Raw genomic sequence first — 25665 nt, forward strand, 5'->3', positions numbered from 1 at the left:
TTGGTATGTGGCGCATACCTTGTAACATTAAAAAACATTAAAGTTTCTTTTAGGAGTTAACTTTAATTAACAACTTTCAAGACCTGTTTGAGTCTTCAGAAGTCTTAACTGCAGCTTTACTCCCTCTTTGTATCTCACACTTGGCTGTGGCGCAGCAGTGCCACCATCTAACACAACACTGTATATTATCCTGTAATGTCATAGTTCTTTGAGAACAGCCTGACATATTAGGTTTGGCTCACAGTCTAAATTGTTCATTGTACATTTTAAGTTTTCCAAATTCTTCCATCATTTTCTTCTTGTTCTTGACCTTTTTTTTCACACACCATCTATCACAATCTTGTTTTGATTCAACAGAAGATTAAATAGAAAACAGGTAAATGAGCCACAAAGCCATGAGCCATAATTATCAAAAAAATGTTAAATGATACAAGTACAATAAAATACTCATTCAATATTGTTTAGATGTTTATTCAATACCTTGACCAATTGGCAAATGTTTTATAAAACAACTTTTACATGAGCGCAAATCAAACATTACAAAAGGATATGCATTTGGTCATTGGATTGAAAATCCAGTCTCTATCCAAAGAAAATTTATAAAATCAATTTATATAACTTAATGATAAAAAACAAACTATGGTCACAATTTATCAACTTAAAAGAAAGTCTGTAATAATAATTTATATATTTTAATACATACTGTTGCATTCCATTTTGTCAGAGTGTTTTTAAGAGCAGGGTTTTTGCTTGTGAAAGGCAAAGACTGAACAGCTGAAACCCCTTTGTAGTGTCATTTTTTAGGAGTGACTGCAGGAAGCATAAACAAAGGTGGTTCTCTTGCTTCTGAGGCCTCCTTCCCTTGCTCCATCTCTACCCGCAGAGCAAATCATGTGAGGTGTGAGGGTTGCAAGTGGTCAAATGGTTCAGAGGTTCAATTAGAAACATAAGGAGTGGGCCCCTCAACTACCCTGTCCCGATAAGATGTATAAAAAACATATGTGGGAGCCCACAACCCTGACTGCACATGCAGGGGTGCCTGAGGATTGGGTACTGCTGCTCATTTGATTATACTTCCAAAGGCACATGAAGAGGGATATATAGGATTGAACTCCATGTAAACACACAGTCAGAAAAGCTGTTTTATCTTATCTAAAACCAAGAACAGTAGGTGAAGCTTTTTGACCACATTTAGGACATAATGGTAAAAATTCATGTGTATCAGTGTTCTCACATGTAAAATGATCACATTTGAATGGAAGTTTGGCCCTCTGTATGGAGCAAGGAGTCCCATAAAGTATGATAATTTAACCTTTTCGCTAAACAGTTTCACAAAACACTACATTGTCATCATTTAACCTTGACCTTCTCCCACTGTATTCAAATTACATCATTGCCCTTTGAAGAATCATAAACCATTTTTATAGCAAGCTGTATAGGTTCTCAAATCACCCATTGAATATTCTTGACAGATTTCAGTATAACTGAAGTAAGAAGAACTGCCCTCTGTTTTGTGAACTTGGAATAAAAAACATGCACAGCACTCTGGAGACTCTTTCTACTGGATGACAAAGAGATGCTGCGGTAGGGTTAGACAGAGCAAAAAAACAGAGGTCAAAAATAAGCATACATATACAGACAAAACACTTGCTTTGTCAACAGAGATAAGAGTTACACATATGAATGTTGAGGAAAAACAAAAAACAAAAAAGAAAAAAGAAAAAAGAAAAAAAAACATTAAGGGAAGGAAAAGTTGGACTTTTGAGCCACTTTTTCAGGCTTCTTATAAACACTGATTCGAATGTAATAGTAAACAGCTGAGGGGGCAGATTATCAAAAGCCTTGGGAAGGCAATAGATTTTTTTCTAAAATTTTAGGGTGAGTCTGGACTATGTTGCTCAGGACACAAACATACATGTGTGAAAAGGAAACACTGTCAAATACCTGACAGGTAACATCCATTTTTAAGATATGTTGTCCGGCTAAATCAGATACAGTGTGCATGTCAATTAACCTGTCAAAGCATTTGTGAATGTGACTTCATTGAGGTCTAGCTTCTGCAAATTTCAGCAAGTAACCTAGGAAAAGAAAGGCATCTTCTACATGTTAGTAAACCGAAGGACAAGATGCATGCAAGTTGGAGAGGGGGCTATGTTTTATGTTTGAGCAATATGTCTATGTATTGCAGTTATTTTTGCTGTCCCAATATTTTGTTTAAATGAGACAAAGCACAGTTAGATTTACAGTCAAAATTAAGACTTCAGTCAAAACAATCATGCTGTGTTTGGCAAATCACTGCAGGTCATTTTGCAGGAGTGTGTATGTGTATATGTTTATGTAAGCTACTTAAGGCCATCAATTCCTTTGACAGTGACCTCACTTCCTTTAAGGCATATGCTGTGGTGACTTGTCATCACACTCTGAATCATGACTACGGCTCCAAACTTGGTCAACAATCCAAAAAAAGTCGCCAGTATGTATATTTTCAATTAATGAGTTACTTATGTGAAGTACAAAGGCACTTTGGAAAAACACATTTTGCAACACTACACAAAAGAGGAAATAAAGGAAAAAAAACAAACAACCAAATCCAAAAATAAGTTATGACAAAAAAATTTATTTTTTAAAGAAACACTGCTGTGGCACTACCTTTCCCAGTCAACAGACAGACATTTAAGGCCTCTGTAGAACAATTTAACCAATAACAAAAAAATGATTACTTTTTTTTATATCACTCTTCCTCCATCCAAACACCCATTGTCTTTTAATTCATGAAATAAAATCAGGGGGCAATTATTAAGGTTCTGGAAAGTTTGCTGAAACAGTAATGCTGGTTGGTTCATAAAAAGAAGCAGCAGAAATCAGGCTTAGTTTCTGGACTAATATTTTTGCAAAAGTGGCAATTTGACAGTCTTGATCTCTGCTATATGGGAGGATTTCTGAATGATGCAGCTGGTGGTCCCAGAAGCACTGTCCTTTCCATGTGCCAAGTTGGTCAAGGCCATGGCAGCATTGATCTCTTTCCAGTATGTTTCATCTTTGCCCTTCATCCTCTCCTTCTGCCCAATGCCAACACCACCACTGATACTGAGGCTTGCTCTTAAAAGAACAAACAAAATACTGAAATCAATGGTCAAGTTTAATTTATGTGGAATGAACACTGCATTTGATGCTGAGTTTCCTTCTCTATCTATCTATCTATCTATCTATCTATCTATCTATCTATCTATCTATCTATCTATCTATCTATCTATCTATCTATCTATCTATCTATCTATCTATCTATCTATCCATCCATCCATCCATCCATCCATCCATCCATCCATCCATCCATCCATCCATCCATCCACCCACCCACCCACCCACCCACCCACCCACCTATCTATCTATCTATCTATCTATCTATCTATCTATCTATCTATCTATCTATCTATCTATCTATCTATCTATGTGTGTATGCATACATATATATACATTTATTTACTACTTTATGTCTTTTCAGCTGATAGCAGTGTATGAAGAGCAGGATCCTCACAATGGAGGTGATGGTACCAGTACCAGCTAGCAGCTCTATCTGTCCGTCCGTCCATCCATCCATCCATCCATCCATCCATCCATCCATCCATCCATCCATCCATCCATCCATCCATCCATCTATGAAATGTCAATTCAGAATGTGAAGCTTCAGTTAGTGGCTATTTAAATAAAACTGTGACTTAAGAATGCTTTACTTTTGTTTAAAGACCTCCCATTGGGAAACCACTTTACACCATTTGCTACCATAAAGAGGTGCTTTTCCAGGTAAGATTATAAAATTATCATTCACTTATACCACTGTTAATGCACTCAGGGTCGCCAACAGGCTGCAGCCTATTCCAACTTTCACTGAGCAAGAAGCAGGCTACACTCTGGACTCGTCACCAGTTGATCACATGGGCACATATAGAGACAGAACCATTCACTCTCATTCAAGCATTTAGCCAATTTTGGGTCCCAATTTAGGAACCTATTGCATGTGTTGGGACTGTGGAAGAAAACTGGAGAACCCAGAGGAAACCTATGCCCTTGGGGGAACATGCAAATTCCACATAGCACTAAGCAATGCGCCACCCTGACACCCTGGTAAGATTATCTCATAGTAAAATACTGACAAATTACTAGTTTCGGTCAAATTACTAGTTTAATGTACTGTAGTCCACAACACAATTTTTTATATTCAATTTTTGTTGGAGGGGTTTTGTTTTGTTTTTGTAAACAAGCACACTAACTCTAGGTCTGCTGTTCACTATTATCATACTGTCTAAAAGGTATGGTCAACTTACTTGTCACATTTACTTGATCCATGGTTTGTGGTTTCTGAAAAAAAGGAGGAAAATGTGAGGTTTGCAGGGTTCCCTGGGTCTTCATGTTTTTAAATTTAGATTAGTCAACTACATCCGTAATTTTCGTTATGTTAGGATATATTTGTCTGGACAATGTCCTGTTTGAACAAATGTTGCTCTGCTTTTTCTTATAAAGGCCATTTTCTAAGAGCCATAACAAAAGGGGACTAGTGGAATATAGCTGAAAGATGCTTCGTTCCACACACTATTGTGTTGTTCTTAAACAAACAGGCCCCGGTGTGAACAATTGACTTGTCCAATTGACGATGACTAATTGTGAGAAAGTCAGTTGAAATGGTGTGATTGCCCATTAACTTTTTGTCTAACCCGACATGTCCCCGACTACATGATAGGTTGATAATAAAATAAATGAATGGCCAAATAATTTTCTGTTTAAATGTGTCCCACATATATATTGTATATTGTTTGCACAGTTATATTACCTCATAATATTACTCCACCTTTGAAAAAGACCATCGGCAGGGTATGTGGAATGACCACATTCAACCTTTCTTCTGTCAGATGTCAGGCAAAGCAACTTCGATGGCATTGAATCGGTGTTCAATTAAGCCGTAAAGGAAGCAGAGCATTGTGATTTCAATGCTGTATATTTTCTATAAATACACTGCTAAATAAGCGTAAAAATATGTAGATCCTAAGTTCAGACCAAGGATCAATGCTTTGCTATTTTTAGACTAACCAAAGTTTCAAACACTGTACTGTTTGACAGATATCCACTAAGCAAGAACTACATCAAGCTCATCATATTGAACAACTTATTGTATCCATCTTAACAGCTATATCTATTAGAAATTGGCTTTACACATCTGAAAATAGTTTTCATTAAATGTCAGTCTTGCATCAGTCTACTGATTTTTTTGTCGCAGCATCTGATGCAAACCATTACCTATCATAGCTGATGTTGATGTCATTTTGGTTACAACAAATATTTCTGTCCAAAATGATTTCAAAGCCTGTCTGAGGATAATCATCCAAAGGTAGCCATTTTGCTGTCAGAGGCATTGTCCTGAAATGGTATTTACAACTGGATGTTTTGCAAGGTTTTGCCAACTAGGTTAAAATGTATGTCTTTAATATAAATGAATAAGTCAAATTATGGATATAAATATTCAATTTCTATGCATTTTTTACTTCATTACTTTAGCAGCTTTCATTTAGGTGTTAAACAATTCAATAAATTCGCAAATTAAAAAACAATAAACTAACCATTGAGTATGCATGTATGCATATATGTATGTATGTATGTATGTATGTATGTATGTTTGTATGTCGACAGCTAGTCATTTGGAATTGTGCCTAATGCCACCTGCTTGACTCATTGCGAATGCAGCAATTATCCCACTTCAAGATACATTTTCATAGCCTAACAAGATCTGGGAGCTGTGAAATGTTAGGTGGGTAATTTACCCAACAAAATATTTGCCATTTGCAGCTCACAGACAGTATGGGGTATGTATTATTACATTTGCTTGCAACAAAGAAAACATGGGAGTGAAGAGTTGTAACTTACTACATAAATATGCCATCAATGTTTTTGTACTGATTGTTGGCCCCCACATAGGGCTAAGGTATAAGCACGATGGGTCCACATGTGTGGCATTTCTGTCTGAAGCAACTCTGACTGTCTCAGTGGACCAGCAACAGCAGCAGCCAGCAGCCAGCTTTCACTTATGTTTAGCTTCCATTTATCCAAGAATATATATCAGTATTGGAATGGTGCCAGGGATATTTCTCTGCCAATCACCCATAGCCAGGCCTGAAATACCTTAAACTTTGTCCTTTCTGTGGTGCCAGAGCCAGAAACTCCCTCTTTCAACCTTCTCCACCAGGTATTTTAGACGTCTTTTAAGACTGGCCCCTGTGATGCCAAGAGACACTATGTGGATTCCCCTGCGTAGCCTCTGCAGCTATTGTCCATTGTGCAGGTGATAACCCTTCACAACAACATTTGGGCACACGGCTGTTGGCTCTTGTTTTTCCTCTTGAAGGTAGCATTTGTTCCCTCCTCCCACGAGACAGTGCACCTATGATAACTGTTTGGGTAGTGATGGACAAAAAAAAAGACTGCGCTAAGCGGGAGGTATGTTGTACTGTTTTCCACATGGAACTTGGATGTTGAGGTCAGCTATCACGTTTCACTCACCTCCTGGTGAAAGGAGAGCTGGATCCTCAAATGTGATGTATCTGGTCTGGCCCTGCTTCTCCCAAATCTGCATCTTCAGTATTTCAGCACTCTTACTGAGGACTTGGTCATGACAGCATCTGTACTAATTGCCTTGCAACAAGAAAAATGTGGTGCAAGCTTATGTCCTGGTACATTAGAGCTGGCAGTTTTAGTCTGTGTTTTGTTTGTGATCCATACCACAGGTACCACTGGGGAATGGGAAAGATGTTAAATGTGGCCCTAAAGAGGAAGCAATGGCTTGCTTTTTCACATAGCAATCTGAGAGGCTGTCCTATTGATGTCAGTCTGTCAGGTTGCCTTTGTTGATATTGGCTCACAACTCAAATCTAGTACCATTCCTCGTTCATTTTCATGATCCCCGAGATCACAAGTACTTTCTGCTCCTTCTTTGATGGTTTAAACCTTGCTTTTAGTGAGGCTCGCCATTCAAGGCCCATCCTTACTGACTATTTTAACCCAACAATCTTCAATTGATAGCTTTGTCTACTGTCAGCATCACGTTCTACTTGTGTCCTATATGAGCTTGGGATTTAGTGTTTAGTGCTCAGGTGAAGTTTTTGTTGGAACTGGCGGGCTTCCCTGTTTGAAGCTCACACTAATGGATATCCTTGAGAGTTTGATCTTGAAACATCTACCTTTTAATCCTTAAAAGGATTAAGGCAAAAGGTCAGTTAATTCCTGATTTAGCTGTTGGCCTCCTTGTTAATATGTGGTGATATTGTGGGGGCTACATCAGAAGCTAGATAAAGTGAACTTGAAACATCTCTGAATTTTCTTTAGAAGGAACTTGATTGCAAGATGGGATTCTGCAGAGGAAGCTATATGTCTGTCACAGAGTCCACTTTGTAGAGCCTTACATGGCATTGGAGAGGAACTATTTTTTCCACTGTTAATTGAAGAAGACACTATAAGTCAATGGTTCAATTCAGGATGGTCTTGATGTTGCTGTGAAGCCAAAGGTGGATATAGAACATCCCATAGCCATTCCCTTCCATAGGTTGTGCTAATGTTAAGATGTCTTTGTATGTGTACCAGACATGGAATGGATCAAAACTGGGTTCCATGAATAACTCATGAATCACAAACCGAGAATTTCGGATTGGTTTTAGTCCGTAATAGTATTCCAACAGAATCATTACTCTAATTTGGCTAAAACTCCCTGCAGCCCTATCATACCCTGAGTCTTTGTCTAGTTTCATCATTTCCCTTCTCCCTCATCCACTTACTTGTTTTGTATTTCATCATGCTACTACTGCAGGGCCAAAGCAAATGCCATTAGTTCCCAACCATTTTATTTTAATAAATCACAAGTCGTCGATTGTTTGTGTTTATAAGACCTTAATATAGCCATTTTCTCAAACCATATTCACAATTCCTACACAGTCCTTTAGTTCACTTCCCAAATACCTGGCAGATTAATGATTTTCTCTGAAATCAGATTTAGAACATTGTGGCGTGATGTTTTTAGAGACGTTTTTTAAGTAGTTATTCAATATACATTTTCCAATCCCAATAGCAATTATTATTATAAAGATCCAATTGTGATAATTGCTGAACATGCCTGATGACTCTTTTTTAAGAACTTTTCTCAACTCCAGTCTTCTTTTCAAGGCATTACAATTAGAGTTTCCTAAAGCCTTATTAAGTAATTTATCCATCTATTCCTGATTGCTAGCGATAGTAAAAGCAAAAGACAGTGATCCGTGTAAAAATAATCCTAAATTTGAGGCTCTAGAAGGATCTTGTGTGATTAAATCACATATAACTCTGTGAATCTCAGCAGATGAAACTACAGACATAGTGGAAGGAGATAAATGAACATTGTAATAAGCTACCAATAAAGTAAACAACAATAAAGTAAAAACTAAATTAAACCAGTAATGGGGGCATATAAAAAACAACACTAATAGTATTACGTCTACTGCTACTAAAATAATAAAAATAATAAATGTATTATTATTATTATTATTATTATTATTATTTATAATAATTATTATAAAATAATAATAATAATAACAACAATAATAATAATAATAATAATATCATCAATATTACTAATATTATTATTAAGAGTGGTGGTAGCAGTAGTAGTAGTAGTAGTTATTTCACAAACACACACATACGCACAGGACATAAATGAGTGTATTTCTGGGTTTTGAAAGCATTATGCATAATGACTTTTTCCAGCACAGCTAAAGCAACCACAGTCCAGATGGTACTCTGATGACACGTGCCACAATGTTGTTGAGGAATAGTTGAAAATAATCTTAAGGACCCAATCTAAGACTGGGACACATCTTTCCCTATACCTAGCCCAGGTCCCTTGTTGCAGAAATGGCCGACAGCTCACAAAACTTGAATTTCCAAAGAAACAGCTGAAACTCAGATTTTGTAAAACAATATGCTTGCCAAAGACACTATAAGTCTCTAATAAATCACAGAGGGCCTTGTTCTTTTTTTCCACTACCTTTTCATTGTATATTTCCACTTTTTTCTTTACTTCTTTACAACTGAACATTTGTACATCACGTTGCCTTGGGCTTTACTGATGGTGGGGTTTACAGACCTTCAAAGGAGAAAGCTCAAATGCCTGATGGTTTCTGGCTTTGTCTGAATATCCAAAAATAGTATCTTACTTGACGAATCTTTGCAGGGTAATGGGAGGAGAGAGGAAAAAGGGAGAGTAAAAAGCAGAGGAGAAAACATTTTTAGATTTTACAAAAGGCTGGTGAAAATGGGGGGGCAAGCAGGGGCTAAAAATGGATTAAGGGTAAAGTTACACCTGTTTAGTTGACTTGGGGGGGTAAAGACTGGCATTAGCAATACACAACAATGAACAAGGCTATTCCTGTTGCAAAAAAACAGGGACTATACTAAATTAAGGGCACAAATAAACCCAGACTTTTACATTTCATTTAGAGTATGGGTACTATGTGATAGTAGGCTATCAGCCAGAATGAAAGGAAAGGTATACAAGACAGTGGTGAGACCAGCGATGCTGTATGGCCTAGAAACTGTTACAATGAAGAAAAGACAGGAAGGAGAGCTGGAGGTTGCGGAGATGAAAATATTAAGGTTCTCTTTGGGAGTGACCAGGATTGATAGGACCAGGAATGAGTCTATCAGAGGAACAGCACATGTTAGATGTTTTGGAGAGAAGGTCAGAGAAGCCAGACTGAGATGGTTCAGTGATGTATAGAGGAGGGATAGTGAATATGTATTGGTAGATGGATGCTGGAATTGCAGCTACCAGGCAGGAGGTTTGAGGACGACCAAAGAGAAGATTTATGGACGTAGTGAGAGGATATGAAGGTAGTTAGTGTGAGAGAGGAGGATACAGAGAATAGGATTAGATGGCTAAGGTTTATTCACTGAGGTGACCTCTGAAGGGAAAAGCCAAAAGGAGAAGAAGAAGGAGCTAGTATCATAGGTGTCGGCTGATCTCATTCAAACCATTTACCTTTGCATAATTTCTGAGATGATGACAAAAAAGCATGTGGTTTTAAAACATAAGTAAGAGTAAGAAAAAGTGAGCACGGTGTTAACAATAAAATAATAACAAATTGGCCGGTAAAATTAAGAAACTCACTCGGGGCATGTGTTGAATGCTGGGAATGGTCAGGCTGTCTTTTTACTTCTTTCAGTTTTTATGCCAAGCAGATAATAACTTTTTTAGTTCAATGTTTAAAGCCAAAGACACTGAGTTGTTCATATTTAGCTGTCAGTAAGAATAGAGAACAATGACTATTCAGGGGAAAAAGAAGCAAGAAGTATCTGTGATTAATGCAATGCATTTACAAACTATAACTGATCTGATGAAAAATGAGCAAAATCCACTTCAACTACTACTGAGAAACATGAAATACTCATGAAAACTCAAGACAAGGTGATAAACTGATGGTTCATTAATCAGTAAAACCAAGACTAGGATATGTTATAAAATAATTTTTTGGATGGAAATGACACTTTAAGACCATATAAGTTTGACAGTTGGCTTCAAAGAACAGTACATATCCTTGCAGTGCAGAGAAAATAGCTTCCATACACTACAAGTCCTTTTTCATTATTTTGAATAAATTATGTAATAGTTATATGCACAATGTCTATTTGAAAATGTTTTTCTGGGGTTTTACTGTCAGAGCTTGTTGTAAAGAAACAAGTCATAATTGTTTAATTGCAGAGGTAATTCTGCAATTACCAAATGACTACATGTGCATGACATTTTTCAACATTTTATTAAGATTCAACATCTTTTAAAAAGTACTTAACTTAAAAAGACTAAAATGCTGAGGCTATGGATTTTAAAAATGTTACCTTTTATAATTTGTATATCACATTAAGCTGAAAATGAATAAATATAAAAATAAGTTATTATCATTATACTAAAATAGTACCATGTTGGATGATGGCTATTTTTGTGGAGGATTTGCTCAATTTTACAATTTTTCAACCACTGACAGGCTCAGCTAAGTTTCCATATCTAGTATAGGGCATACACAGGCAACAAACAGTTTAGTTGAATTAAGTATTTAGTGTTAAAAATTCAAAACAATATCCTCACAGGAGGACATGTCTTATGTTTACCAAAACCTGTTAAGGCTAAATAAAGCTGTTGTTGCATAAACTTGGAACTTTTATTCATTTCATAATATGATATAATTATAAGGTATACCTTATAATTATAAGGTATTCAGAGAGCAAAAATATTCAGTATGTCAGAAAATGTGTTTGTTTTGTCAACTTCAAAACATGTTGACTGAAACTGTAAAGAAAAGCTGCTTTCTGCACCACATTTCATCAATAGCTATTTAAGCCATCAGGGTATTTAAAAGAGTTGTTACACAATTGTAAGAGTTCTTACTGGCTGGAATTATTAAATTGATAAAGTAAGACCAGAAAGCTGGACTCACACAAACAGAGAAATAACAAATGTCTCTTGCTGACATAAGGAAATTGAATTTGTAGAAATTTCCTTTGAAGCATCGGAGTTGTCCGCAGAGTCAACGATATGTTTGCCACTGACCTGTAAATGTGGGTCATCATGTCATCATGCAGCTACTTCGATTTTGAATTCTTGCCTCTTAGGCAAGAATTCAAAATCAAAACACAAGTCACTAATTACAATCATAATGTTGCAAAATTACAGTGCAAATTACAATCTAATTTTTTCTTTTACCTCTCATATCCTGCTCTACACTTTAGCCCACGTGTTAAAAAAGTGCACATGTTAATTCCTGCTTCAAGCAACACGGAGCAGTTGTATTGAAACCAGCCCGAACCACAGTCTTTACAATAAGATGCATGCTCAGTGATCACCCACACTTTTGGACTCATATTTCTCTCCAGGTTTATCTTGCATTTCTTCAATTATTAGTTTTTTAAGAGTTTCAAGAAAAATCTGGATGTGTCATCAAAGATGGCTTTGGGCATCTTTGGTGTCCTGCCAAGAAAAGTTTTGTTTCTATATTGCTATCATGTTTCTCCTGACTTTATAATAACAATTAGTCCAGACCACTCAGGCAATGGTGGGTGCCATGTGAGGCATGAATTTCTTGATTTTGTTTGTCTTCATGACATCTTGAACGATCATCTCTTAGAATGATAAAACTATTAATTTAAGTTGTACTTTTGTAATACTAAACCAAAAATAAGCAGATTGGCAAGAGAGATATTAAAATTATTGGCCAAAATGACTCCACTATGTGATGTCTTGTTTTTGTTTTGTTTTGGTTTTTTTTCCTCATGTCTGCCCTGGAAATTATACATTTTTGTAACAGCACTTGCGGCAGATATCTAAGAACAATCAAGATTAGGCTTTGGGTGTTCTAATCAGAGGAAGAAATAATATCAGTGTGTCAGATGTTTAAAAACTGCCAGGATGTCATGGTGTTTACAAGTGAAAATAAACAGAATTCAATCAGTGTCCTGTAAAACAGCCAAAGTACTAAAAACAAAGAAGAGAAGGAAAGAAAGAAAGAGCATATGGGCAAAGAAGTAAATAAGATGTCAAGGCAAGAATGTGTGGATGGATGTGTGCGTACTGCCAGAGCGTCATTAACACACAAAAAAGGCCAAAAAAAGCCACTAACATCATCATTATCACAAGAAGATCAAAGTTTGGGATTTGGGCAGATGATTCAAGGAGAAAGTATTCTCGTAAAAGTGTAATGTGATACCTTTGCAGTACTATTGAGTTCAGGGTTCAAAGTAAAGATGCTGACTTTGTCTTGGTCAGATACTCGTTGAATGACACAGATGATTATTTCAGCTGCAAAACAAGACCAAGTATAAAAGAGACAAATAGATCTGAATTTTCCCTCATAACAGTTTTACAAGGAGTATAACCTCCTTGAAGGGGATGTTGTTTGCGGTTTGCTAAACACAGACATTAGGAGTGTTGTGTGTGTGTGTGTGTGTGTGTGTGTGTGTGTGTGTGTCGGGGGGGGGGGGGGGGGGGGGGGGGTGTTAGAAAACCACAGGTAAACATTATTTGGATTTTTAAATGTTTTCATGTGCCCAAAAATATCTGTTCCTTGGGGAGGCGAAGGCCAAATGACATGTTTGCCCTGCAGTCACTGGATCATTATGTTGCAATTCTTCGCAGTCGTAGGTTTAATTGGTTTCTCACACATCCACGGCTTTAAGTTTGTGTCTGTTTTAAGTCACACCTCCACTCACTCATTAAGTCTCTTTTGCTCCCATTGTCCCATAGGGACAGAATTGTTCTCAATGTAGCTATATTGGTTTTCTGTTTTTTTTTTGTTTTTTTTTGAGTGGAAACAATTTGTGTTTTATAGTGTAAACAGACCAGGGCAGTGCAGCTCTGTGTCAGTCTCTGGGCAGCCAAATGGGTTTTCTAAATCTGATGAAATGATCTGTGTCCCAAAAAGCCCTGGCGTGCAGACAATTTAAAAACGATCTGGTTAAGAGGGCTCATTACCTAGCCCTCTTCTCGTTCTATGTTATCAAGTGATGTATAAACATGACTATACTGATGTTTGTCTGTTAACACTTTTCCACAGAATTATGTTGTTTCAGACTGCTCCTGTCTGCTCCATTTATTCCACATTCAGTCTCTGTTTAGTGGTTAGAAGATAATATTCCGACTCTAAATCGGCCAGATGTTTGGATGAGAGTAAATGGTTGTTTGCCCTGCAACTGGCGACCGATCTAGGATGAACCCTGCTTTGCATCAATGTGATGTGATGTTATGTGATGTGATGTGATGTGGTTTTCTTTTGTTTTCTTTGTCTTTCCTTTAGTATAAGACCTTCCAAGTATAGAAGGGTGCTTCACTGTGTTATTCTACCTTTATTAAGAGAGTGAGGGTTCAAATAAGAATTACATTAAGCTTTGGCACAAAAGAGGCCACCTGTACTCTAGCTAAAAAACATACTATGCATTGTTTTAAAAAAGTTCATGTTTAATTGTCTTTTGACCTATTACCATTTAACATAAAACTGGCTTTTTGATTAGTACATTAATACAGTATGTTAATGCAGATTAGTATGTTAATTGTCCTCAAGCTCCCGCCTTACCCTGGTGGAGGAGTTTATCTTTCACAATGATCTGAGAAGCTTATTGTCAGGGGCTTTATGACCTTGGTGGGGTCACATAAGGCAGGTCCCAGGTGAGGGTCTAGACCAGGGGTGTCAAACTCATTTTGGTTCGGGGGCAACATAAGGCCTAATTTGATGTCAAGGGGGCTAGACCAGTAAAATCATAGCAAAATTACCTAGAAGAAAAACTAAGTCCAATTTTTTCCTTTGTTAAGGTGTAAAGGAGAACAGGTAAATTACAAAAATCTTTATATTTAATGAACTGTTCTTTTAAAAACTACAGAACGAACAACTGTCTTCTCAATTCTCTCTGCATTTTGTTGTATTTTTTACCATGGTGAGTCTAATAGTGGCACTGAAACTTGCTGCATACACATACAGGTTTCTTATTAACCTCTACGAACAAATAAAAAGTTCTTCATTTTTCTTGGAAAACCCTACACTTGATGTCCACTTTTCTCTTTTTTGACAACATCTTGCTGAGGTGGGGCCAATGGAAAAGCAGGTTCATTTCCAATAATAAGTCTTCTTATTCCTCTGACCCTCTCATGAGCTGTCCATCTGATAGACTCATCCCTGATCCTATCCATCCTCGTCACTCCCAAAGAAAACCTTAGCATTTTCATCTCTGCGACCTCTAGCTCTGCCTCCTGTCTTTTCATCATTGTCACTGTTTCTAGGCCATACAGCATCACTGGTCTCATCACTATCTTGTACAACGTTCCATTCATTCTGGCTGATAGTGTTCTATTGTATAGTACTCTTGAAGCATTTCTCCACAAATTCCAACATGCTTGAACCTGTCTCTTTACCTCTTTTCCACACTCTCCGTTGTTCTGAACTGTTTACACCAAGTATCTGATCTCCACTCCCTGTTGCCTCACCATTCCACCTGAGTTCCTCTCATCCACACATATATTCTCTGTCTTTCGAGTAACCTTGATTCCTCTCCTTTCCAGTGCATACGTCCACCTCTCTAGATTTTCCTCAACCTGTTTTCTGCTCTCACCACAGATCACAATGTCATCTGAAAACATCATGGCCCATGGAGATTCCTGTCTAACCCCATCTGTCAGCCTGTCCATCACTACTGCAAACAAGAAGGGGCTCAGAACTGACTCCTGATGGAGTCCCACCTCCACCTTGAACTTCTCTGTTACCCCTACAGCACACCTCATCACTGTCTCACAGCTAGCATACATGTCCTGCACCAGTTTAACATACCTCTCGGCCCCTCCAGATTTCGTCATACAATACCAGAGCTCCTCTCTTGGCACCCTGTCGTATTATTTTTCTAGGTCTACGAAAACACAATGCAGCTCCCTCTGACCTTCTCTGTACTTCTATTAGCATTCTCAAAGCAAATACTGCATATGTAGAACTCTTTCTAGGCATAAAGCCATACTGCTATTCACAAATGCTGACTTCTGCTCTCAGTCTAGTTTCCACTACTCATTCCCATAGCGTCATTGTATGGCTCATCAACTTCATCCCTCTGTAGTTGCCGCAATTCAGGACATCCCCCTTATTCTTAAAAATGGGAACCATCACACTTGGTCTCTATTCTTCGGGCATCTTCTCCCTCTCTAAGATTCTGTTGAATAATCTAGTCAAACTCTACTGCTGCTCCTCCCATTTCAGTTTTCCACCACTTTGTCCTCTGCTCTGCCATTCCAGAACTTCTTCTCCTCAAACTCACATCCCACTGCAGGGCATAGCCACTAACATTGTTCGATTTCCAGTTTCAAACTCATAAGTCTATATGACATTCTTTTCACCTCCAGAACATTCCTTACAAATTCCTTCTTCAAGGTAACTCCTACTCCATTTCTCTTCTTGTCAGTACCATGATAGTACAACTTAAAACTCCTAAGCTTCTAGCCTTACTACCTTTCCACCTGGTCTCCTTGACACAGTTTATCCACTTTCCACATCATGTTGACCAACTCTCTACCTTTTCCTGTCATAGTCCCAATATTCAAAGTCCCTACTTCCAGTTCGTGACTCTCGCCTTTCCTCTTCTCTCTCTACTTCCCAACGCGCCTTCCTCCTCTCCTTTTTTGACCTACAGTAGCCCAGTTTCCATTGGCTCCCTGTAAGTCATTGGTACCAATGGCGGACGTTGTTAACTCAGGCCTCGACCGATCCAGTATGATATGGTTATGGTTGACTCGCATGTTTGGTTATGGCAAAAGTTTTATGACTTCCTGACACAACCCTCTCCATTTATCCGGGCTTGGGACCAGCTCAGGGAGACACTGGGCGCGCCCCCCCCGTGGCTGGCTCAGGGAGACACCTGCCCGTGCCGCTCTGAGACTGCAACATTTCTAACAATAAGTAAAAATACTATTTACAGACCCAGAAGCTGCATTGCTGCCATCTGCTGTATGTTCTGAGTCACATAGTGTTGTGCCATGTTTCTAACACTGACTAAAACAGTGCGCCCCTAGCAGGTTAAATAGGAACTGCATTTTTATTTTAAAATGTAGTTCATGATTTTTATGTATTTTTTTCAAATTATAGCTTTATTCCACATGCCGGATTGGACGCCCTGGGGGCAAGTGATAGATGGTTGGTAGTTAGGCCAAGAGGTTACAGCTAGATGTGGTCATACTCACCTTGACACACAGTTTAGGTTCCAGAAACAGTGACCTTGAGAATGGTTTGATTCTTTAACACTCTGGAGTTGACCCAAATGTTGGGAGGTGAGCAGGTGTGGGCATACTCATTTCCCCACAACTCGGCGACTGTATGTTGGGGTTCAACCAAGGGGATTAGGGAGTAGACTCCCTCCACCTTCAGGTGGGTTACCAGGTTCACCCTACCCATCTTTCCTGGATTCCTTAAGAGGCGTGCTACTGAGGTGCCCAACAGAGGACTGCCTTGCATTCCATTGAGGGACGTTCAATACTCATGTGGGCAACAACAGTGAGACCTGGCTGAGCGTGACTGGAAGGAACAGCCCCACAATCTGAACAAGAGCCGTGTTTTGTTAATGGATTTCTGTGCTCATCACAAATTATCCATATCAAGCATCATGTTCAGCCAGAAGAGTGAGCATATGTTCACTTGGTCACTACACACCCTAGGTCAAGTTTGATGTTCAACTTTCTGGTTGTGTCATCGGGCTTGCGGCCAAATGTCCTGGACATGTGAAGAAAGGGGTGGAGTTCTCAATTGATCACCACCTGTTGGTGAGTTGGCGCTGATTGTGGGTTCAGGTCAGACCTGAAAGACCCAAATAGATTGTAAGGGTCTCTTGGGATTGTCTGATGGGGGACATCCTGGAGGAGGCAGGCAATAGTGAGTTTGAGTGAGCCTCCATTGTTGAAACAATTCTTGCAATGTGGTCGGAGCCTGTCAAGGTGGTAACACCAGAGCCCACTGATAAACACCAGCAGTAAGGGACTCCATCAAGCTCCATCAAGAAGGAGTCCTATAGGGCCTTTTTGGCCTGTGGGGCTCTGGAGCTGATAGTTATCGACAGGCCAAGAGGCATGCAGCTTCAGTGGTTGCCGTGGAAAAATCTCCAGCATCTAAGTAGTTTGACAAGGCCATGAATAACAACTTCTGGGCAGCTTTAAAGAGATTCCACCATCTGACAGTTCAGTAGGGAAAGCAGTGAATTTTCAACACTTTGTATCCTAAGACAGAGCACTGCCGACCTTCACTCAAAACATTATGAGTCCATGGAAAGACTGCTTTGAAGGCGCTTTTACTGCCACCAACATGCATTACAACAAAGAGTGGGGACTCAGGGTTGGGCTGAACTTGCCAAGCTGGTTAAAAAGCTCAGCAGCATGAGGGCCCCAGGAGTAGATGAGTTACTGAGGGTCTGGATGTTGTGGGGTTGTCCTGGCTGGCACAGATCTGCAACACTGAGTGGAAATCAGGGACAATGCCCCCTCTTCGAAAAGAGGGTATGTTCCAACTACAGGATCGCACTCTTCAACCTCCTTGGAATGATCTATTCGTGGGCCCTGAAGAGGGGGTCCATCAGATAGTTCAACCTCATATACAGGAAGAGCAGTATTGCCTTTGTCCTCTTGGGCCAGCTCTACACTTTCAGCAGGACCCAGAGTTTGTCCAACCAGTCTACATGCGTACTACAGACATGGAGAATGCATTCGATGGTGCCTGTTGTGGCCATTTTGCATTGATGGATCCAAAGTATCCAAGGTATTTGCCAAAATTTATCCAAGGTATTTGCCAAAATTACATAAGCATTTACTTAAAGTAAAAGAAAAAGTGAAAATTGTGTCTCAAAGTTACAGCAAATACACTATCTTCTCTCTGAACAGGCAAATGCTCTCTTAAGAATGTGAATGGAATAACCACCTCCTTTGTTTCCTCTCATTCCCTCCACATAGATTCTGACCTGAACACAGTCAATCTTGGCAAGAACAGTTGCCTTGGAACAAAAATGTCTTATATCCCTCTGTCTTGCCTAGAAAACTGTGGAAAGGACTGATCTTGGCCAGCCTATTAACATTTCTGGATTCCACAAATGAACAGTCCCCATCTATCACTAACTATGAGTGGCCCACTTTCACAGACAACCGCGTCAAGATATGTCTTCTTCATCACTGTAAATTATACTCAACCAGCCAGTTCATGATACATAGGAGGAATGATAATGGTAATACAAATTCAGTTAAATGCTTTTCATTGTTTCAAATGTGAAAAAATCCATCACATAAATCTCTGTCAGATCTTTTGACCCAAAGGTAAGAAATACAAAGGTATTCCATTTTAATGCTGGGCCTAATCCATTTATCTAGATGATGATTCTCAAGTACTCAAGACACATCTGACATTTAGTTACCCCATAATGATGAGTTAGCCCTTAGGCCCTTAGGATAACAGAACTACTATTTTTACAAAATATTTTGTATACTTACCGCATTTTCCACACTATAAGGCACACCCAAACACCTTTAATCTTCTCAAAACCGAATGTGCACCTTATAATCCGGTGCGTCTTATATATGGATCAATAGTGAGCCGCAAGTGCTCTCACAACTACGGGAAGCAGCCGCCGACTCCATTTTCTCCCCTAGAAGAAGTAGCGCGTAGTGCATACTGGGATATTTGACTTGCAAAGCGTGCATTTTCATTTCCATTTGTGTGTGTGCGTAAAGATCCCAAAACAGCTCCTTTCAAAAGACACGCTTACAACGCAGAGTTTGAACTCAAGGCGATCAGTCACGCAGTAGAACATGGGAATAGAGCAGCAGCAAGAGAATTCAACATTAACAAAACAATTGTATGGAAATGGAGGAAGCAACAACCTGCGTTAAGTAAAAAAGACCAAATAGAGTTGGCTACAAAGCGAGATGGCTACAGTTAAGAGGACAAACTTGAACAGTGGATTGCTGAACAGAGTAGAAAACAGAAGTGTCACCACGGTCACGATTTGAATGAAGGCAACAGTGCTAGCACGCAAACTTAACATCAATGAAGAGGCGGTCCTTCTTGGTGCTTTCGTTTTATGAAAGGCTTTGAACTGTTACAAATGTAGTTGGAAAAACATTGTTTTCAACGAAGGCAGCACAAATATCTGTAAGAGCTACCTGTACGTATGGAACCGCACTGTGAATGCACTAAATTGTTTTGGGAGTGAACGGAGTTGTTTGTATTCTATTAATAAAGTTTGACTGACTTATCTGACTGTTTTGTTGACATTCCCTCAAGCACAGCTCCATTTAGTGGATGCATAACGCAACCCCAGCCACTACTGTTGCTTTTATTCTATGCGCCTTATTATGCAGTGGGCCTTATATATGAATTTTTTTATTTCATATAGGCCATTCATTGAAGGTGCGCCTTATAATCCGGTGTGCCTTATAGTGCGGAAAATACAGTAATTGATGCAATCTTTCATGCTACACAGCAATGGATATAAGCATGAGCTGTTTGATTTAAAAAGACAGTAGAAAAAAAGGTGTCTCTCATGGTTCTATTTTAGGGGAGATTTAAAATATGTACAGAATAAAATACAATAGAATGTGCCTTTAATCACACTATGATAAGGCTCAAAACTGAATACAAGCTTTCCTGTAAGTTATTTGATTTTCATGATACCTATTAATATTTGGGGGGTGAGAATACATAATCTGTGACAGGCAATTTTATGGTCTTAAACTGGTACTGACTGATCTCATGTTAGAATTAAAACAAGATGCAAAGGATGAAACCATTCACCCCACTTTTTTATCATTCAGATAAATAAAGTTATTACATTAATTGTATTAGCTAATCTATTCAGTTTATTCAGGATAGCTATAAAAAAGACCTAGACATGAAGTTATAGTTATAACCACAAATGGACAAACCAAAAAGCCTTGATTTGGATATGGATTGGATCCTGCTCTGTAGTATGTGTATATCATGTGTTATGGCCAAAATGATCCAAAGAAACAGACATGATCAGAATGGAAAAGAGTGCGGCAACTGAGATGGTGTTACAGAGCATATGAATGACACAAATAAATCATGCAAACAATGAATTAGTAATCAACATTAAAATGTATCTTTTCAAAGCTTGATAAAGATTTAGATATACAGTAGCAACATTAGTAGCAACAAGCTCATGTTACTGAGAAAATATTTGTTCTGAGACTGAACAGTTTTGTGTTCATTTTTATATGTATGCACAAATGATAACTGAACGATTAGTGTATACCTTAAGCTCAATAATCCATGAGTATAGCTTCTGCTTTGAGCAATTTATTTTTTATCAACTTGATGTTATGTTTGCTTTATTGATCACTATGGTAACAATTGTAATCAGAAAGTAAATATATTCCACTAGTAAATTTCTGTATGTCTCATCACTTACTGATTTGTTGCCAATCATTTTTACCTTGATGCGTTCCCAAATCTAAAATACCATCACAAAATTAAAATATTTTTCAAAAAAATAAAAAAAAAACATTAAAAAGAAAATTATCCCTTTATGTAACAGGCCGATCCATGTTATCAGAAGCAATTTACTGGCCACTGACTTCCTCCTAGATATCACTATCTAGTTCAGTGATAATACTGGCATCTTGGCAGCTCTACATTCACCAAGGGGCTGGTATACTGAGCTCTAACCAGAGTCCAGAGAGAACAAGAGAGAATCTAGCTAAATATACATCTGTCAGCCCAGTGTAATATGTCTGACCTAGATCACTCAGTTTCTTTGGGCAGACATGCTGGAAGTTATTTGGTGTATAATGATCTATATAATATTGAACTGGGTGAAATCTGGTACTGAGTAAGAAGAAAAACATTCAGCCAGATTCCTGTCATTCAATATCCCATTAAAGGGTAATTTGGCATGAAAACCCTGGCTTGTGTGATGGAATTCTACTGCTTCTTGTGTTCAATGAAATTCCCAACAGGGATTGGATTGTAGGTGTGTTGGCTTATGTGTTTGTACTGGACGTTTGCGTGTGCTTGTATGCGGCTGTTGAATGGTACGTGTGAGTGTGTGTGTGCTAGTGAGTCATTTCCAACCGGCAGAAGTTTAGTTTTCCACTGGGGTAAATCTACACTCTCCATCTCCTGCCACGTCTGACTGCCCTCTGTAGTCACAGATAACACTGTGGGCTTGGGCCATGACCACAAGAGCCAACAAGCCCATTAATGGACTTTGAGCCAATGGGATGTTGGTTGCCAGGCACGCCACTTTTGCTTTGTCCAATCACAAATGTTTTATAGGCAGGAATTATACCAAAGAATGCGCCAAAAGACACCTTTTATATTCTTTCGCTTGGGTTCAAATTCCTTTCCCTCCCATACTGACTGAATATGTCAGACAAACCGTCAAGACCAGAGACAAAGAAGGAGAGATGAGAAAAAAAACTAATTATTTATTTACTTTTTTTTCTCAATTTAAATGATAAAATTCAGGGTTTGTGTGAAGTGTGTTCTTCATTTCTCTACGATTGCAAGGATGCATTAACTGATACGAGACACAATGGATGGAATAGGTACAGATGAAAGGATTAGAAATGTAAAATAATTTCATTGACCTTCCTCTTTTTAAGTTACATTAGGAATGTCATACATTTATGATTTTTTTCTATCCTTTTTTTCAATTAAAATATCCACTTATCTGTAAGAACAGATAAGTTGTATCATCACATGAGTAAACACCACTTTCCAGATGGTTATATGTTTAAGTGTGAAATCAAAGGCTATTCTTGCATATAAAAAGGTGAACTTCTGAAAAGGTGCTAGTTATCCAGGATTGAGCTGTCAGTGCCTAGAAGTATAATCCAAGGAGATAAAATAGTAACTCACAATTTGAAAAAGCAGGGCAGCCAGGTGAATTAATCCTTTATTGGAACTTTTCTTATTCAAATCTGAGACATGAAGTTGCATGTCTCCTTGTGAATTGGTCTCTTTTAAGCAATATTGACAATCCCCTAATAACATATTGTAAAACATGCTCCCCCACCACCAGAAAGACACCTTTTCTCTGTCTGATACCTCTCTGTTATGATACCTTCATACCTACTGATGAATATAAACACAAAGGTAAAACATTTCAATCCTTAATGAGAGAAAGGCTCAGTATCCAGCTGCAATGGTTTTCCAAGTGAAGCAATGTGAAAAGACATCATAGACTGTATGTAGCAGAGGAGATTTGCAGGTCCCAACATTAAATTTTGCACCATCCCAGCAACGTGTATCCCTGAGCTATTGGCCTTACACCAGCAAGACTTGAGTTTTTGGGTACTCCTAGAAGAACTGAACAGGGATCATTTGATCCCCCACCCTGGAATGCAGTGGCTGAGCAGTCCCTATTGTTATTCTAATGTGCCACTAATGGCAGGCAGCCACTTGCTGGGAGTACAATGCAAGGGCTTCCACATTATTAGCACACTGGACAGACCACATTCCATGGCAGGGGGATCAAATGATTCCGCTGCAGTCGCCAAAGGTATATGGATCAAATGATCCATCCTTAGTCCTTCTAGTGTTAAAATCTGATAATGTTCAAAAATAGGAAACACCGCTTATGCCATTATGCACCACTATGATACACTCCAAGTGTAGAGGGTATGTTCTGCAAAGGAAACTTTTGATTGCCATGTATTTTTTTGTGTTTGGCCCAAGTAAAAGATTATGATTTTGTGTGCACAAGGAACATAGCAAGCTTCCTTTGCTTTTTTTCTGCAAACTGAACAAAAAGTACATTTTTATACAATGTATGAATGTGAATATTTGTGTCTGTAAACCTGTATCAAATTCAGGTACAAATTCAACCTACCTTACCAGACATGCAGTCTGGTAACACACACATACACAATCCTATATACATATACATGACCTGAACTCAAAGAACTACACAAAGTGTTTATCTCTCCAACAGAGTAATCAGTTAATTTTGTTAAGTTGACAAGTAAGCTGAATCGCAGGTATCAAAAAATGTAAATTATTCAAAATATAATTATCTTTTTAAAAACATATAATAGAAAACAACTTATGATGGGGAAAAAACCCTATCCCCAAAAAATCCCATAAAGCCCCATTCAGCAGGGCATTCTGCTAGATTAACCTGAAGCCAAACAATACTTTGAAAGTGAGCGTGTAACGCAATGCCTTGTTGTGTCTAGCCTGATTAAGTCTGGGTAATGAAGCTTGAATGATTTTTTTTTTCTTTCTAGAGAGGCTATCGACTCAAATATCATTTCAAAAAGCTGAGGGAGATGAGAAGGGAACATTGTGAGGTATGTGACAGACAGAGGAAATATTACAGGCAGTTGAAAATAATTGACCAGCTGCACGAATGAAAACAAAATGTGCAGATGGCGGGGACAGAAAAAGAACAAAAGTGAAGGATGTAGTGTGTGTAAGGGAGACTCTAGAAAGGAAAGAATGCAAGAAATGTGGCTCCTTACCAGCCCGATAAACAAAGTTCGCCTCAGCCTCTGAGGAGGACGGAGAGAGCAACTCATCATCATACTCATTGGAGCTGAAGGAGCCAGAGTGGTTCCTCTTGCGAGCTTCCATGACAGCATTGGCCACCATGACATGGCGCAGTGAGTCATTCAGATAGCGATGTAACAGGCTGCTTTTGTATTTAGGAGGAGAAACGTAGTCCTCGCCAAGTGAGGCTGCTTCAGTGGCCGATTGCAGCCCTGCTCCCATGCCCATGGCCATACCCATCATGGACGAGCCCTCCTTCTTGATGACACTTTGGTAAATGGGCTTGTTGAGCTCTTCTGGGCTGTTCTGTGTCCTTTGAGGAACTTCCCCATCTGGCAATGGAGAATGTTTTGTTGAAAACATTATTGAACTTAGTATTATAATAGATTATTTTTATTAAGAAATAACATCATCATGCAGCATCACAGTTGCAGGTCACTGTCCTTGATTTGATTGGATTTGTTTTGATGTGATTTGATTTGATTTGATTTTTATTTTCCAAATAGCTATGATGGGCAATGTGATACAGCAGTGGTTAGCGCTTCTGCCTGGTTTGATCCAGACCCTTCTATGTAGTTTTCATGTTCTCCCTTTCTCTGTGTGGGTTTCTCTGATTCCATGGGTGTCTTCCCACAGTTCAAATGCATGCAATAGGTTAATGGAAGACTTCAAATTTCCGAGACATGTGGCTGAATGTCTCAATACTTGTCCCTATGAGCCAGGTGCCTCTTGCCCAGTGACAGCTGGGGTTGGTTCTAGCCCCACCATCACCCTGATTGCAAGATTAGCTGTGCAGATAATGTTTTTTTTTACAGTCAGGCAACATCAGCTTTGCAAGTATGCATTTTTCCTTGCTAGTGGATCTAATGGGTTAGTAAAACGGTGTGTTTGTAGTGTTTTATATCAGAGTATATGGAGGCTGAAGGGGCAAACTTGTGTTTTTGGTAAGGTTTGCATGTGAGCTTATATCCATTGGGGACACAAGCCTGTATTCATTGGAAGTATTGATGTACAGATTGTTTGCTATTTGACTAATCTGAAAAAAGAAACATTCCTTTATAGTTAATAGAGTTTTACTTAGGTGACACCTTCCAGGTAGATAATGCTATTATGTGTCTCATTATTTAGTAATGTTATTAATTTTGAAATGAAACAAGATATTTAGTTTTTCATAAGATTTAGTTATTTATAAGAGTTATAAGATATTTATAAGAGTCACTTAACTAGACACCAATGATTACATACATGTTTTCAGTAGTGAAATACTATATTTATTTAAGGATTTATTTGATTGTATTAAAACCTAAAATCATGTTTTATTATGTTGTTTTAAAGTAAATAATCAACAAAAACCTCATTCAGAATTATAGTCATTTTCCTTGTAAGTGTCTCTAATTTGGATTAAATTCAGTGGGTTCCAAAATCACTGTAATAAAAGGTACAGTGATTTTAATCCTGCACACTTACCCTCCTGTTGGCATGATTTCAAGAGCAGAACCAACCATCATAGGGTTAGGATATTTCCTCTCAACCTCAAGCACATTGCTCCTCTATTTCTCCTCTCCTCTATTTCTGTAGAAATAAATAACATCCA

General features: G+C 38.5%; 1 protein-coding gene across 1 annotated transcript in view; it reads right to left on the reverse strand.

The window, feature by feature from the left end:
• Positions 1-528: 528 nt before the first annotated feature.
• The window catches only part of mkxa (mohawk homeobox a), a 32000-nt gene continuing 6863 nt past the window's right edge, over positions 529-25665 (reverse strand). The window contains exons 5-7 of the mRNA XM_086151588.1: positions 24044-24403; positions 4323-4356; positions 529-3099 (exon numbers count right to left, since the gene is read on the reverse strand). Coding sequence (XP_086007714.1) covers positions 2880-3099; positions 4323-4356; positions 24044-24403 — 614 coding nt within the window. The 3' untranslated portion in view covers positions 529-2879. The remainder of the gene's footprint in view (positions 3100-4322; positions 4357-24043; positions 24404-25665) is intronic.

The sequence above is a fragment of the Fistularia commersonii genome, chromosome 8, assembly GCF_037954325.1.
Source record: "Fistularia commersonii isolate RoL2024-O1a breed Wild chromosome 8, RoL_Fcom_v1.0, whole genome shotgun sequence".
NCBI lineage: Eukaryota > Metazoa > Chordata > Actinopteri > Syngnathiformes > Fistulariidae > Fistularia > Fistularia commersonii.